The 17,705-nt window shown below is 41.9% G+C and overlaps 1 protein-coding gene across 5 annotated transcripts in view; it reads right to left on the bottom strand.

Annotated features, from left to right (window-relative positions):
* Positions 1 to 17,705, bottom strand: part of Fam151b (family with sequence similarity 151 member B) — a 32,472-nt gene that overhangs the window by 4,265 nt on the left and 10,502 nt on the right. For all 5 annotated transcript variants that reach the window (XM_075976329.1, XM_075976326.1, XM_075976328.1 and 2 more), the window contains 3 exons: positions 15,012 to 15,177; positions 12,091 to 12,308; positions 11,277 to 11,412 (listed from right to left, as the gene is read on the bottom strand). In XM_075976329.1, the coding sequence (XP_075832444.1) occupies positions 11,277 to 11,412; positions 12,091 to 12,308; positions 15,012 to 15,177 (520 nt within the window). The remainder of the gene's footprint in view (positions 1 to 11,276; positions 11,413 to 12,090; positions 12,309 to 15,011; positions 15,178 to 17,705) is intronic.

Raw genomic sequence — 17,705 nt, 5'->3', positions numbered from 1 at the left:
AACCCTGTCTCGAAAAAACCAAAAAAAAAAAAAAAAAAAAAGAAGAAGAAGAAGAAGAAGAAGAAGAAGTTGAAAATTATTACAATAAATTATCTCATGGTCAGAAAGATAATTTTCTCTGAATTGAAGCATTCTGTCTCCCAGGACAGCTTCTTAAGACCTAGGAAGTGACCAACAAAAGAATGCACAAAACACCATAACAAAATAAATCTATAACAATATATGCTAATTTAAACAAATAAAAAAGTCAAAGCTTGCATTTCTAGAGCTTGGTTTTGCCTCTGCAGATTATGCTTGCTCCCTCCTGAAGTAAAAAGGTTTAATTTTTGATATTGCAAGAGCACACAGTTGAGAGATTTTAAACTTTCTTAAGAGAAAATTTTGTAGTTTTACAGAAAAAATTTAAAAAACTAGATTTTTTTTAAAGAACAGCTTTGAAAATCTTTATATTTATAAGGCTATGGGACATTTTAAGTTCATAAAATGTTTTATATTATTAATATAATAAAAATAAATAAAAGGCTAAAGAGCTAGGGCCACAGCAATGAGTACCAAACATGAAACACAAGAAACTGGGGTATTCCTTCTTGTGATGTAGCAAGACAAAGACTTAAAGCAGACCTGCAAAGAGCTTGGAGCAGCAGCGGTTCTCAACAATCAACAAGGTTGCCATCCCTTTGGGGGTCAAAGAACCTTTCACAGGGGTAACCTAGGGCTGTCTGCAAGTAGATGTTTGTATTACAATTCATAACAGTGACAAAATTACAGTTATGAAGTAGCAATGAAAGAATTTTATGGCTGGGGAACTGTGATGAAGGGTCACATAGCATTAGAAAGGCCGAGAACCACTGACTTAGAAAACATCTCGCCTTCCCTAAAGTCTATCAGGCTGAAGAATGTATGTCTGGCCTTCTCTTGAGGTCACCAAGTCAAACAAGAAACTGTGATATTCTGTAGTGAAGCATCGTGAACGGGGCAGGAAGGTGAAGCTGCCAGTCTCTCTGTGGACTCTATTCATTATTTGAAGTTTCATCTTGACACTAAAAGCTTCAGTTCAGAAATTGTTATTTTTTAAGACCACAGAGATAAAGCTGCAAATCCTAATCTTATAAAAACTACTAACTGGTAAAGATAATTAAGACAAGCAAGTTAATGGTCAGTCACCTCATAAAGTATCAAGTTCTTCAACAACTCAGAACTATACTTGTAGTCGCGCTAGGCATTGACGTAATTAATTATAAGAGCATGAACTTACTGGAGCTCTTTTTCTCTCCAAGCAGGGCATCTGCATTTCCTTTTGCCCCCTTGCTCTTTTCACTGTACACTTGCAAAAGTGTTGTCAATAATAACCAAACCATAAACTCAACATTAGATAGTCTTGAAATTTCTTCCACTAATAAAATTACTCCTTTATTTTTTAGTTTAGTCTCAAGCAAGTTCTTACAGGGACAAAAGGCAACCAGTCTTTGCTAAAATATCCCAGGAATGGTCTCGGGCCAAGCTGCTGTTAAAGTCCCCGCTCCAGCACTGCAGTCTTGAACCAGGCACCTTCACAGCCGCCCCGCTCCAGCACTGCAGTCTTGAACCAGGCACCTTCACAGCCGGCCCCGCTCCAGCACTGCAGTCTTGAACCAGGCACCTTCACAGCCGGCCCCGCTCCAGCACTGCTGTCTCTCAGGACCCTGCCAGGCTGGCCATCAAGCTCTGCTCTCAGCATTCAACCACTTTTCTAGTCCTAAATTCCAGAGTCTTCCATATTCCTTAGGGGAGGGGATGGTCAGGTTCTTCAGAGCAACAGTCCAGTTTGAGTACCTACGCATGAATTAGTTACTTTTATGTTGATAAAATACCATGGCCAATAGTTAACTTATGGAAAGTATGTTTATTTTGGCTTACAGTTCCAGAGGGACAAAAGTCCATGGTGGGGAGGCATGGCAGCAAGGGACAGGACAGGCATGGTGATAAGAACAGGAAGCTGAGAGTACTATCAATGCCCACCTCCAGAGACATACTTCCAGCAAGGCTGCACCACCTAAACCTTACCAAACAGCACCACCAATGGAAACCAAGTGTTCTAATACCTGAGCCTATGAGGGACATTCTCTTTCAAACCACCATAACAAGAATGGGATTTTTAATAGAAATCATATTCTGAAGTTGATATGGAACTATGGGAAATTTAAATATCTAAAGACTCTTGAGAAGAAAGAAAAATATTGGAAGTATCACATTTGTAAAGTCAAATTACAAAACCATAGTAATAAAAAAACCACGTGGTACTGGCATAAAAAAAGACACACAGAACCATGAAACAGAACAGATCACCCAGAAATAAGTCAACAGATTTACCATCAAATGTTTTTCAACTGTAAACCCACAAAGTAGAAATACAGTCATTATTCGTTTACGTGTCAATAAAGGCTGAAAATATTATTAAAGTCAAACTGGTAAAAAAAACCACCACTTGGATGGCTAACAGCTACAGACTAGTTCAGATCAGCAGTGTCAGAAGCTCTGGAAGACCGACAGGATACATTTCAAGCACATGGCAGAGAAAGGGAACAGTCTCCAAAATCTATATTAATATAAGTAATTCAAAGCTATCTTAACAAATGCAAAGGTGAAAACCAGCAGTGAAGAATCCAACCAGAGCAATAAAAGGAAATCAATATTCCAAGGAAGAAAGGGAAGGAATCACTAAGTCATAATCTAGAAAAATAAATCCAACCCAAAAGCTTACTGAAGAATTACCATCTAGTCTAGGAGCAGGGAGATGGGCCTGTGGGTAATACTTTTTGTTTGTTTTGTTTTTTGAGAAGGGTTTGTCTGAGTAATGGCTGTCCTGGAACTACGACCTGAGTAGGGATGCCCAGGGCTCACACAGAAGGGTGTGATGATGGCATGAGCACACATCTGTACCCTCCACGTGGGGTGGGGATAAAAACTATGGTGGCGGGGCTGGAGAGATGGCTCAGTGGTTAAGAGCATTGCCTGCTCTTCCAAAGGTCCTGAGTTCAATTCCCAGCAACCACATGGTGGCTCACAACCATCTATAATGAGGTCTGGTGCCTTCTTCTGGCCTGCAGACACACACACAGACAGAATATTGTATACATAATAAATAAATAAATAAATAAATAAATAAATAAATTAAAAAAACTATGGTGGCGTGTGCTGTGGGATAATGTTCGCTTGCTTATTTATTACTTATTTATTTATTAGGTATGATGTGGGAAGGTCATATGTCAATCTGTTGATTTCATTGGTTAATAAAGAAACTGCCTTGGCCCATTTGATAGGCCAGCCTTTAGGTGGGTGGAGTAGACAGAACAGAATGCTGGGAAGAAGGGAAGTGAGCCAGACACCATGCCTCTCCTCTCCAGGGCAGCCGCAATGAAGCTCCAGCCCAAGATGGACATACACTAGAATCTTCCTGGTAAGCTTACTGCCTCGTGGTGCTACACAGATTATTAGATATGAGTTAAAGTGAGATATGAGAGTTAGCCAGAAGAGGCTAGATATAATGGGCCAGGCAGTGTTTATATGAATACAGTTTGTGTGTTGTTATTTTGGGTGTAAAGATAGCCGTGTGGGAGCAGGGCAGGACAAAAAGCAGGTCTGCTCTCCTCCTTCTACATAGCTATACAGTATTTTGTCTACATGCCAGAAGAGGGAACCCAATCAAATTATAGATGGTTGTGAGCCACCATATGGTTGCTGGGAATTGAACTCAGGACCCCTGGAAGAGTAGCCAGTGTTCTTAACCTCTGAGCCATCTCTCCAGCCTGGGATAATGCTCTTATACTCTGTAAAGATTTGTAAATTTTATTTGTTTTATAAAACAATAATTGGCCAGTAGCCAGGCAGGAAGTATAGGTGGGGTGATCAGACTAGAAGAATTCGTGGAAGAGGAAAGGCTCAGTCTGCAGTTAGCTGCTAGACGCAGAGGAAGCAAGATGAGAATGCCTCAGTGATAAAAGGTACCAAGCCACGTGGCTAAACATAGATCAGAATTATGGGTTAACTAAAGTTGTAAGAACTAGCTAATAATAAGCCCGAGCTAATAGGCCAACAATTTATTAATATAAGCCTTTATGTATTTTGTTGGGACTGAACAGTTGTGGGACGGGGAAAACAAAAACTTATGTCCACAGAAGAGTGATTGAGGAACACAGCTGACACCAGTCTCTGGGCTGTGAGTGCATCTGCATGCACATGTATACACATACGAACATATACACATCCATACACCATCCATACAAAATACTCAGTCAAAAATTAATGGAAAAGGTACATCAAGGAACTAAAGACTTGTAAGAAACTAAGACAGTAATAAACTACTATATCTAATAGTCAGCTGTATCTAAATAAATTTAAAAACATGGATTGAACAATTTTCTAAGAAAATATAATTTATGAGACTTGGCTTCTAAGGCCATTAAAAAGAAATAAATCATTTATTAAATCATAAACAGAAAGGTTGTTCAAGTTCAGCTTTCCCCAAAGCCTCCGCTTTAGAAGGTTTCACATGTAGGCCACTGAAATGTCATTTCTGACGTCCTCGAGTACATAAGAAAGTGCAGGTCATTGTATGAAATGCTCAGACCTCAACCTGAGAAGGAAAATCATGCAGATCAACATAGAACCAGAACTGAGAAGCACAAGACAAATACAATAGAGAAATGGGGGGGGGCGTGAATAGTCTATTACTAGGCATGGGGAAGAAGATTCTCTTTTTGGCTGACCTGGACAGAACTTGCAATATAGACCAGGCTATGTCTCATAGAGATTCGCCTGCTTTTGCTGGCCACTGGCATTAAATGTGTGCCCACCACACCCAGCCAAGATTGCTTTCATGGGAACAGAAAAAGCATTTGGGTAAACTGAACACACATAGGAATTTAAATGCTTGTTTATACTGGCATCTTTGCAAGCTCTGAAAAGCTTTCATACTGACAATGCCCATAATCACCAACAATTGGACACTTTTCTAGAATTCTCTATAAGGACATTATGACATCGTGGGGAGTGGGGTGGTGTCCTAGAACATACTCATGGATCCTGGCACAAGAGCCATTAGGATCCCTGCCACACACAGAAGGTCCCAGAACCAAAATGTCCTCAGGCATTATCTGCCGGAGAGCCAGGCTTCCCCTGGCTGTGAACCCTTGTTCTGGAAACACTAACCAACAAACCTGAAAAAGGGAAAAGTGGTGAAAGCTATCAAATTTCAAAAGATAAAAATATCATTGTTTAAAAAGATTTTGCTTCAAAGACTCAAAAATCAACTGAAAACCATTTAAAATGATAAAATTATTAGAAGATTTTAGCATAATGTAAGTGTGTAAAAATAAGTGACCTTCATACACATAGCATGTGAACATTACATGTGCATATTATATATAAATATATGCATATCAACCAATTCAGGGTATAAAGAAGTAATTCACAATAGTAACTCAAGCGGCTGAAGTGACACGTGTGTGCTGACATGTGTGTCTGCATGAACAAACACACAAACACACACGCGTGAACACACACATATTTAAAACTTTAAAAATAGCAATACATCATAAATACAGTGTAGCCACCCAGACCATGAACAATGTGCATCTAACTAGAGATGGGGTTTGTTGTCATCATTTATTAGGTGCTGGCCAGTGTGCTAAGAGCCCCACATGCTGGCCAGTGCGCTAAGGGCCCCGCATGCTGGCCAGTGCGCTAAGGGCCCCGCATGCTGGCCAGTGCGCTAAGGGCCCCGCATGCTGGCCAGTGCGCTAAGGGCCCCGCATGCTGGCCAGTGCGCTAAGGGCCCCGCATGCTGGCCAGTGCGCTAAGGGCCCCGCATGCTGGCCAGCCCTTCCCACTGACTGCATTCCCAGCCCAACCTTTAGTCTTCTAAGGTAGAATCTTGATCAGATTTGTTTGTGTCAGTCAACTTGGATAAACATCTTAGGGCTTTTGCTTTAATTTAAAATACATAATAAACCCCTGACTTCTTCCTACCTCAAGCAGTGTAAGGCATTAGAGCTGTAAGGACAATGGGGTTTATAAAGGTGTTGTTTTTCTACAGAAGAATTAAAAAAAAAAAAACTTTTAAGTTTTGTAACAGTTCTATTAGCTGGTACAATGACACACTGCCTGTGTCTAAAGCAGGAATCTCAACCTGTGGTAGCATCTCAGATATCAGATGTTTATCACAGCAGTAGCGAAATCACAGTGATGAAGTAACAACGAAATGATTTAATGGTAGGGGCCACCACAATATGAGGAATTGCATTAAAAGGTCACAGTAATAGGCAGGTTGAGAACCACCGCTCCAAAGTTTAACTGTACTTATTTTGGATCTAATACAATGACAGTTGCTACATATATCTAAAGTTTAATTAAACTTATTTTGTATTAAACTTTCATTATAACTACTGAAGAAAATATGCCCTTCCATAGCTATTCATTTTTCAAAACAGAAAACTTTAAGGCCTGAGAATACAGTTCATTGGAGAAGTACTTTGCCTGGATTGATGAAATACCCAGTGCTCCCCTTTCATATAAACACATACGTTTGTGTGTGTGTGTGTGTATGTGTGTGTGTACGTACGTGTGTGTGTACATATATATACTTAACCTTAAGAATCTGCTACTATTGTGAGGCTGAGGTATATATTTCAATACCAAATTAAGAGGTAAAGTATTAAAATGCAAACATATTTGTCTTTATACATTAATAAAATGATACTGAAATGAATTCTAAATTGTCTTTTTATTGGTAATGATTAGTGTCTATTCAGCTACTCATCTTCAACTACTTCCTTTGACACGTATTTAGGGGATAAATTGAAGGAGAAGAAAAACTGTATTAGAATAATAAAAAGAGGCTTAACTCCCAATCTTTTAAGCCTCAGGCAACTTCCTACACAGCACTGGCATTCTGAAAGGGTTTCCCTTACACATGTGTGCATTGCACACACATACACACATAAAAGTTAAGACAATGTCTTAATAAAAATGTCATAATGAAAACAGCATTTAGTTCATAAATATGAATAAAAATGAAACACAGTGTGATTCATGAGGCATAGTGTCACATCTCTCATGACAACCTAAGGTGTAACGCGGTCCTGACACTTCCCCATCATCTCTAGAGGAGTGTGTGTTTATATGCATATTTACATATAAGTTGAGAGCAATATTTTAAATGTTGGTAATTTATACTGTTTGTGAAACTAGAACTCATTGCTTTAAAAAATATTTCTCAAACATTGTCCTTCTTGTGAAAAAAATGACTCATGGATTAATTAGCTACTAATAATTCACTAACATTGTTATACAAATCCAGAACAAAGGATAAAAATAATCAGTTATCTCTCTATATTTTGTGAGACTAAACAGTCTAAGGAAAAGAGAGCAAAGCTATAGAAAATTACTGTTAACTTACTGCACAGAACGGTCACTGAAATAGCTTCCTGTCGTCATCTCCCTCCATGTGTAAAACCATAGAAAAATCATTAGGTATAGTCCACCACTTTCAGTTTGAAAGGCCTGACAGCAGATATCTAAAAATGTGCAATTTCTGCCTAACAGAAAACAAACCCTTCTAAAAGCTCCTAGATGTGGTCACAGCCCACAGCTCAGCAATGTCTGCTGGCAGTTGCCTTCTGCATTTTACAAGGCCCATCAGGATAATGTTTGAAAGAATTGTTTCTGATTGAGGGCTCTTAGACTAGCAGGTGCCTCTGTGAGCTGCAAAATTTTCAGGATGAGACACGGCCTTTCAAAATCATCGTGAGCATTCAGTGGAAATGCTGCACCCGGCACACGAGTGGAGTGCGGCCTTTGCCGGGTGCTCCCAGCTGGCCTCTAACCTCAGGGTGCTTACACATGACCACTAAGTACTCTGTATCCATGCAAATGATCTCTTTATCCTGGGGAGGTTTCTCAAACAGGTCTATGTGGAGACATGTTCATACATTAGAGTTCTGTGGAGAATCTAATTTTTATAATTTAATTGAGCACCATAATTTAAATAGTAATCTTTAAAAATTAATATAGTATGCTAGCTGACTTTAGAGTAATTATCCAACACCAATAAAAACAAACTAAACTAGAAGCAGAGTTAATAATAATAAGAGTTAATAAATGACATGCTTGCCCCAAGAGAATGTCTAAAGCACTGCAGACTCCTCATTAGCTCAATACATCTCTCTTCTACTGGTTAGTCAGACTTGGTTCCAGTTGTTTGCAATGAAGACCCTGGTTAGTCTATTGTCTGGTATCATCTAATGTTTCTCTTCCACCATAGTGTTGGCTACCACTGCTCAGACAATTTGAACTTTAAGTCATCTATAAACATTTTATAATTCAGTTTTCCTATGCAAGTGGAATCATAATGCCCAGGTCATTCCGAACTTTAATGTTTTCACTTAACAGAATTATCTTAGAGATTCATTCATGGTAAAACACGAGGCTACAGCACGGCCTGCAGCAAGCATTTCCTCCTCCATCATGGTAAACCACGAGGCTACAGCAAGGCCTGCAGCATTTCCTCCTCCATCATGGTAAACCACGAGGCTACAGCATGGCCCGCAGCAAGCATTTCCTCCTCCATCATGGTAAACCACGAGGCTACAGCATGGCCTGCAGCAAGCATTTCCTCCTCCATCATGGTAAACCACGAGGCTACAGCAAGGCCTGCAGCATTTCCTCCTCCATCATGGTAAACCACGAGGCTACAGCATGGCCCGCAGCAAGCATTTCCTCCTCCATCATGGTAAACCACGAGGCTACAGCATGGCCTGCAGCAAGCATTTCCTCCTCCATCATGAGGGTCCACCACAGCACACTCAGCCAGTTTCTGGCTGGAGGACAGTCGGCATGTTCCACGTCCTTTATAATTACAAGCAATGCTTTGAAATGTGCTAGTACCTCCTTAGTGTGTGCATAAATGTCTAGGAAGATACGTCCTTATTGATGAAATCCACAGTACATGCCAAATTATTCTTCAAAGAAATCGATCAGATTACATCTGTGATAAATGTATGCCTGATTCCTCTACTCTCTTCGACATGGTAAGCTATCAAATTGAGCCTTTTGCTAGATAGTTGATACAATACCATTTATGCTCTCTGACTGACATGTATTACAATACCATTTTTTCTAGAGTTCCCTTTTTTATATTTATTTATTATGTATACAATACTCTGTCTGTTTGTATGCCTCCAGGCCAGAAGAAGGCACCAGACCTCATTACAGATGGTTGTGAGCCACCATATGGTTGTGAGCCACCATGTGGTTGCCGGGAATTGAACTGAGGACCTTTGGAAGAGCAGGCAATGCTCTTAACCACTGAGCCATCTCTCCAGCCCCTTTTCTAGAGTTCCTTATTTTTATGTGTTCAAAATTTTATTTCATGGTTTCTGCACTTGGTTCATTTAACACCATCTGAAACTACACTAAGAAGCTGACCTCGGGGCTGGAGGAGAGATGGCTCAGTGGTAAAGAACGCTTGCTGCTCTTGTAAAGAACCTGAGTTTAGTTCCCAGCACCTACAGGTGGCTCACAACCATGTAACTCCAGTTCCAGGGGACCTGATACCCTTTAATGGCTTCTGTGAGCATTAGGCAGGCACACAGTACACACAGAGATATACAAGTGAAACACACATACACATAAAACAAAATAAGTAAATCGTTTTTTTTAAAGCCATTCTTGTCTATTCTTCATGCGCCGTCAATTTAATATTCAAGTGTCAATTCAATGGGGATATATTTGGCAAAAAGACTAAGGAAGACGGTAAACATAGCTTTTTATAGATAGATAACTGGTACTATCCTAGTTATTAGACCATTGCTTTGATGGCTGCATTGCCATCAAATAACCCACAGTAAGTTTTGGGACAGCTTTGGGTTGACTTCTGGGTTTCTACTGACCCAAAAAAGTAGTACCCATGGTATTCTAATATTTGTACCTTTAGAGTATTGTAGTAATAAGGGCGGCGGGGCTGCGTCCCCAACACCCCAGCCGCCTGCTCTGCTAGCTTATGCCCGAAATAACAACACACAAACTGTATTCATTTAATCACTGCTTGGCCCTTTAGCTCTAGCCCTTACTGGCTAATTCTGATATCCCGATCAACCCATCTCTAATAATCTGTGAACCAGTCTTACCGGGAAGATTCTAGCCTAAGTCCATCCTGGGTTGGGGCTGGGGCATGGCGTCTCTCTGAGGCGTCTGCTCCGGAGAGGAGAGCTGTCGAGTCTGCACTCACTTCCTCTTCCTCCCAGCGTTTTGTCCTGTTAACTCCTCCCACCTATGTTCTAACCAATAAAATGGGCCAAGGCAGTTCCTTTATTAGCCAATGACCTTCCTCCATCAGAGTATTCTTTAACATTTAATATATGGTACAGTTAAGTTAAATTTATTTATTTATTATATTTCTTTAAAACTTTATTTTGAATTATGTATACATATGCATGTCTGTGTGTAAGTTTGTACAGGTGAGTGCAGGTGCCCTTTGGAGGTGGGATATCACTACAGCTGGGGCCACAGGCAACTGAGAGTCATCTGACACAGGGGCTGGGACTGTGCTCAGTCTGCAAGAGCAGCACTGGCTCTTAACCACTGAGCCATCTCTCTGGCCCTCAAAATGTATATTTATATCATTATTATTGTTGTATTATTATCATTGTTTTGTGTGTATGTGTGTATGTACACACATGAATGTGCTCATGTATGAAGGTCAGAAGACCACACTGTGGAGTCAGTTCCCTTTCTACATTACATGGGTCCCAGGGAATGAAATCAGGTCAATAGGCCTTTGTGGCAAACGTGTACTTGCTGAGCCATATTGCCAGCCCCAACTAATTTTTTCATTGTATATCAAAAGATTAAAGTTTTGTATGAAAAATATTTATGTAATGGTAATATTCAAAGACAAACTACATTTTTAGCTTATAACTAAAAGATGACAACATTTACCTGGAAGTACTACATGCAGAAACAGTGGAGTAAAGGCTGCTCTTCAGGTCTGCTGAGAAAGGAAACTGTGCTGAGGGCACCAGTTTTTGTTCCTTCTCTTTCTTACAGTCCTTTAATACTTATTATGTCATGGTTTTTTCCTTTTAGACAGAGTCTGTGTAGCACAGGCTAGCTTCCAATTCCCTCTGTAGTTGAAAATTACCTTGAATTTCTAATCCTTCTGCTTCCACTGCCCAGGGGCTGGGATTGCAGGCAAACACTAGCACACCCACACCGCAGGCTGGTAGGATAATAATTTATACCTGTTTGATTTCTTCAACAGCCACAGCAACTGAGAACAAGACTGCCTGACCAAAGCTGCCCTGACAGGAAACGTGACAGGCTGGGTCAGTCCACGGCATATGTAGGCCATCTCTTTCACCATTGTCCAGCTGTAGCCTGAAGTGAGAAGGAAGGAATGGTAAATTTTGGGTTGCAATCTTGGTAGTCAATTAACTAAAAGACCAAATTACCCAGAAAAAGACAACTCTGTCACTAATTTATAGATGAGATCCTAGAAAGTTCAGAAAGTTTCACTGACTTCCCAGTAAATTAAAACATAGCAATGCAAGGAAAAGATGGCTTTTATTTATGCTTCAGTGGTGCTGGCTGAAGCCCGGGCTCTTGCCAATCAAGTCCACCACCATTAAGCCGCCCAACAACAGGGAAATGTTCAGGACCAGAGCTGTGTCCTCAGCCACACTTGCTCTTCTGACACTGAGTTTGCTGTACACAGCGTGGGAAAGTGAGCGCAGAGGCCGTTACCCATCTGCACGGACCAACGTGGGATTGCTCACAGCGGGTGCAGACACACCTTTGTTCTACTACAGCTTGCAAATACATGCTTCCATGGAGGTGTGTGGACAGATGTCATCGGGGCCTATGAGGGGTAACTGAAGGAAGGGCACACACACATACCCCGCGCCCTCCTCCCGCCCCCACATGGTCACATCTTTCCTTTAGGCCCTCAGGCTCTGTGGGATGGACTTTTTAGCTCTGTATGAAAGCGTGTGCAGCTTTTATAACTGGAGGATACTTTAACTCAACCAACAGTAAACACCTGATCAGAATTACCACCTTCATTGACTTTCTCAGGATGCCAGCCTGTTGTCCAACCCAAGGAGAAGGTCACATCTGGAAAGGAAGACGTCACGGTGTCTAGAAAGGCTTTGGCATCCACGACTTTGCTGCTTCCATTTGGCCCAGGAAGAATATCAGCATTGATCCACACGGGACGCTGAAGGAGATGCTTCACATTCTCCAGGATCAGCATGGACGCTCTGACGGCTGCCAGACTGACAGAGAGAGATGGTGACCAGTGAACCACCCTGCTCTGAGAATGTCTAACTGCTCTCAGGTTCAAATACAAATGTAAAATGTCCTATGGGACAAGAGAGGAAGAGTAACCCACACAACTTACCTCAAAATACTTATGCTTCTATTTCATGAAAGGGACTTATAGATTTTACCACTATATGACTGATACCATTACCTATGACCCAAACGGGGGCTTCACAACTCCTATTCGGGTCACTAAATGTGAAATGATGTAAGAAAAGATAGACATGTTCACTTTCCAGTCACCCCAGGGAATGGCGGGTACAGCTGGGCATGCTCTGAGCGTGGTCTACCACATCTCAGTCTCTGGTAAGAGCGACTCTGACACCTGACATCCTGCGGGAGACAAGGGCTCTCCATCACGCACGATTGGGTGAGTCTGGAGACATGAACACATTTCATAAAGCTAGTACAAACCCGGTTCTTCTGCGCTCTGAGCACCTTCTGTGGAAAGGAGGGAGGAGGTTTCAGTGCCAAGTCAACGGTGCCTGTCTTCTCCCCTTCCACAGCTGTGCTCACAGACTTCACAACAGCTCTTGACTTCTTTATCTGTTGGTTTTTGAGACAAGGTCTCACTATGTAGTTCTGGCTGGCCCGGAACTCACTCTGTAGACCAGGCTGGCCCCAAACTCAGAGATCACCTGCCTCTGCTTCTAAGTCCTGGAATTAAAGGTGTGTGCCACCACACCCAGCTTACAAAATGGTAAGATTAGTTTAGTTTATCATATTTACTTTACTTTGTGTGTGTATGTCTGTCTTACTGTTCTCAAATCCACACACATACCAACTTAACTGGAAAACCTCACTACTTCTAAAGGTTCTTCCAACCTTAAAGATGACCCCTTCTGAGACTTTAGAATGGCTCACCAGGAGAAAGAGCTCCTGTGCTACTGTGGTGAAGGCTGAGACCCTGCAGATGGAGAGACAACGCTCTTCCCGAGGACAAGCGTGTCCATCTGCGTTTCCTTCCTGTAACTCCTACTCTTTAAGGAGAGAAATTTTATTAAATCATGTGCTAAAGCCGGAGACGCGTGGCACTCGGCCTCCCGTCTCCTGTACCTTTCATAGTCTCCCCACTGTCTTTGAAATGGACACCCTAGATTTTAGTGGATTAATAAGTAAGTCTTAGGCAGGACCTTGTAGGTCCTAATTTAGATGCTTTTATTTATCTGTAGTGCTTCATGACTTCTATTACATTCATGTCTGTTGAAACCCAGATTCTAAAATCCACAGGGAACCACAGAAGCCCCCAAATCAGCAGGAAATCCAACGAAAAAACAGCAAAACTAGCTGGGCACGGTGGCGCACACCTTTAATCCCACACTTGGGATACAGAGGCAGTTGGATCTCTGAGTTCAAGACCAGTTGGCCTACAGAGTGAGTTCCAGGACAGCCAGGGCTACACAGAGAAACCCTTTCCCAAAAAAACAAAACAAGATAACAAAGATAGGTGCACCAGAGGCTGAGGTGGGGGGGGGGGACTGACGAGACTATGAAGAAGAGAGTTCAAAGTTAAAGTTCAAGATCTTAACTCCAAAACCAAAAACAACAAGATGCAACAACACTCGGATTCTGAATTGCTTCTGAGGACTGAGCACGCAGCTCCCAGCCGGTGGCACTATTTCAGAGGCCATGTAAGGCTTTCTTTAGGCTGCTAGAATGACCTCAAGGGGCAGGCCTGGGAGAACTCTCCCTGCACCCGGTCCCAGCTTGCTTCTTGGTCTGCCGCCATGGGAACTGATTCTTCTCACAAGAGCCTTGCCCCAGATGGCATCTGTCCTCTCCAGGGAAGTGGACAAACCGAAACTCATCTGAAACCCTGAGCCAAGATTCTACAGCTGTCTCTGCCAAACAGTTTGGTCACAGTGATGCGAAAGTAAACTGATAACGCCGAGCATCTTACCTTACCTGGCCTTCTTACAACTCCAAGGCAACAATAAAAACCATCTCCAATTTACAAGAAGTAAGTTAACATTGTATTTTAGATGAAAATCTTTTAAAACCCCAGAGCCAGCTAAACTCCAGATGAAATTTAAACATCACCATATATTACTATACGACAATCAGAATGCCATATTGTAATCATGTATTATCATTTGTATGTTATATAAAATAACCTAGAAGCATAATACAAGATCCACTAAAATACCATGCAGCTCCACTTCCAGAGGTAGTTCAGGGGTTTGCTTTAACACTCGGGCTGGCTGCAGGTTCATCTGTAAAGGTGCTCGCTGCTAAGTCTAATGACCTGATTGTGGAAGGAGGGACCCGACTCCTGCAAGTGTCCTCGCACCCCCACGAGCCTGCTGTGTAGTGTATACACACACACACACACACACACACACACACACACACACACACACACACTAGAAAAGAAGAACATGTACTCTGGAGCATGCACTTAGCATGCACAAGGCCCTGTGTTTGGTCCCAAGCACCACAGACAGGAACAGAGAAGCGAGCTCAGTCTTAAAGGAGCAATCTTACCAATCAACATTTTTAAGTCTATTCTGGAAACACATAAAGGCCTAAAATTTCATTTTCAGTTGACTGAGGTGTAAAGATAGGTACACCTTAGGTACATCAAAGACAAAGATGCACGTGTTGGTTTTTCCTGCGAGTGAATTCTGTAACAGTAAGACGCATGTTTGTACAAATACCTCTTGAAATCCAGCTTGATGCCCTTGTTGCTCTTGATGACCTCAGCCAGCCACTCCTGCAGAGTGTTATCACTGTATGTCTCAGGAGGATGGGCCATGATTGGCTGGACATGCTCTGATCCATCACTAGGAAGAAGGACATCAGCCTCTATCATGTGGGCAGCACCTGCCCAAGCAAGAGAGCTATGTTACTGCCGAACAAGGAGGGAACTACAGAAGCAGCGTGTCAGTACCCGTGGGAGGAAGAGGGAAGGAATCACCCTACCTACGAATCCTTTCTGGTAAAGGGAGAACAGAAAGGGAAGGGAAGCCTGTTAAGTATTGTTGGAGTTTTCTAGTAGCAAAAATAATTTATTTGAGTTGAGAGTGTCCCTCAAAGGTGCTGCTTGCCTAATAGTATGAGCAAGACTCTGGTTCTACCTCTGGTACCAGACAGACATATACAAACCTGCACACCACACAAATACAGAGACACACACACACACAAATATGAAGACGCATGCACACAAACACATAGACACATGTACACACACACAGATACAGAAACATGCATACACACATACCTGCATATACACAGAGATATATAGAAGCACACATACACACCCTCACATACATATACAAATGCACACATATGCACGCACACATAAATACAGACACATACATTCACATTTACAGAGATACACAGATGAATGCATATACATACATGCATGCACACACACAAATACATAGACACACATATACACACAGATATATAGACAGCTGCATGTATTATCTTCTTGATATTCAAATTAGAATCCAAGGACATTCATTGTTCATACCTGAAGTGCTACACAAAAATTATTGTCTTTGATTTAAAACTTAGCTACTTTTAAAAAGTGGCCTGTTTGGTGGGACAGACTATCACCACACAGTCCAAACTGGCTTCAAACTTGTAGCTGTGCTATTCCATCCTCCCAAATGCTGGGATTGCAGGCATTCACCACCACCCTAGCCCTGGATGCCTGCTACCAGGAGATTAACAGAACAGACATCTGATAGCGGCTGCTGTCCTAACAAAACCCTGACATAAAGTACCAGCCCTGGGACCTGGGAAAGCCTTAGCAGGTAAGGAAAGAACGGTTCATGGACTGACTTGAGAACAGACATCTGTCTTAATTTTTATAGTTATTTCTTTATTTTGTGTATATATGTGTCTGTGTGCATGCATGTACACACGGTATGCACGTGGAAGTCAGAAGACAATGTACAAGAGCTGGTATTCTCCTATCCTGAGGGTTTGGGTATTGAACTGAAGTTGACAGGCTTGGTAGCAAGCACCTTTACCTACTGAGCTATCTGTTTTAGACAACAGTAAACTTGGAAACACCGTCATTTGTAGTCACGGCAGAAGATGGAGAGGAGAGGACACCAGTGAATTTGTGGAGTTAATGTACGTGGTTTCCAGGAGACGCTTCAAGTGTCAACTGGTTTCTTTGAACAACTTACATTAATAATGAGAAGAAAGACGATATAGTTAATTGCTGGGATTTTTAGTAGTGTACTAAGGAAGGATTTCCAACTTAGCCCCAAATATCTTTCTAGAGACTTCCATCTTCTATACAATGCCACTGTCAATTAAATTTAGATGAGTTTGGAGAAAAACCTTCAAATCAGAGCGCTACAAAAAAATATAATTCCAGTGCCAACGCAGCCAACAGGGCAGCTGCAAGGCCTTTCTAAGCCTCAGGACAGCACCCACTCCCACACAAGTGGATGAAGAGAATGTAGAATACTAAGAGTATCTGTCCATAGTAACCAAACCTGCAGACCAACCAAGTCAGAGTGAAGCAATCTGGGTATGTGGCTTTTGACTAGAGGAGTGTAATAAATCCACAAGCTGAGGTCAGAGAGATGGCTCAGTGGTTGCCACCCTGGCTACTCTTGCAGAGAACCTGGGTTCAGTTCTCAGCATCTACATGATAGCTCACAACTGTCTGTAACTCCAGTTCCAGGGATCCAATGCCATCTCCTGGCCTCTACAGACACTATTCATGCATGGTAGACAGACATACATGCAGACAAAACACTCAGACACAGAAAATTATTAAATAAATCTTAAAAATAAATGTTTATGGGAGATACATACAATTGAATCAAAATGAACAGAGGTAGTTCAAATAGAGACTTAAATGAGAGTCTGTGGGCTCCCAAAGTTCACAATCAGGTCAGAGCAGTCAGTAGCAGATGGGACCACTTCCCCAAAGACACCACCAGAGGCTCCAGGGTATTTCTCTTTTTAAAAAATTATTACATATTTTGAACCAGGTGGTGGTGGTGCTTGCCTTTAATCCCAGCACTTGGGAGGAAGAGGCAGGCAGATCTCTTGTGAGTTCAAGGCCAGCCTGGTCTACAGAGTGAGTTCCAGGACAGGCTCCAAAGCTACAGAGAAACCCTGTCTCAATAAACTAAACAAGACAAAACAAAAATCATTAGATATTGTATTTGTTTATGGGGTCACACGCATGCCTGCCGTGCTGTGGAGGGCAGAGAACAGCGTGTGAGACTTGGTTCCTCCTGCCATAGCCGTATGTGTCCCTGGGATTCCACTCGTGCTGACAGGATGGGGCCGCTGCCTTTGCCAGCCCATCAAGGGTAGTTAAGCTTTTAGGAAGTACAAATCTAAACTGCAGTCACATATACCAATTCGTACAGACT

Source organism: Microtus pennsylvanicus, chromosome 6 (genome assembly GCF_037038515.1).
Source record: "Microtus pennsylvanicus isolate mMicPen1 chromosome 6, mMicPen1.hap1, whole genome shotgun sequence".
NCBI classification, from domain to species: domain Eukaryota; kingdom Metazoa; phylum Chordata; class Mammalia; order Rodentia; family Cricetidae; genus Microtus; species Microtus pennsylvanicus.
This window is presented reverse-complemented; position numbering and strand designations above follow the sequence as displayed.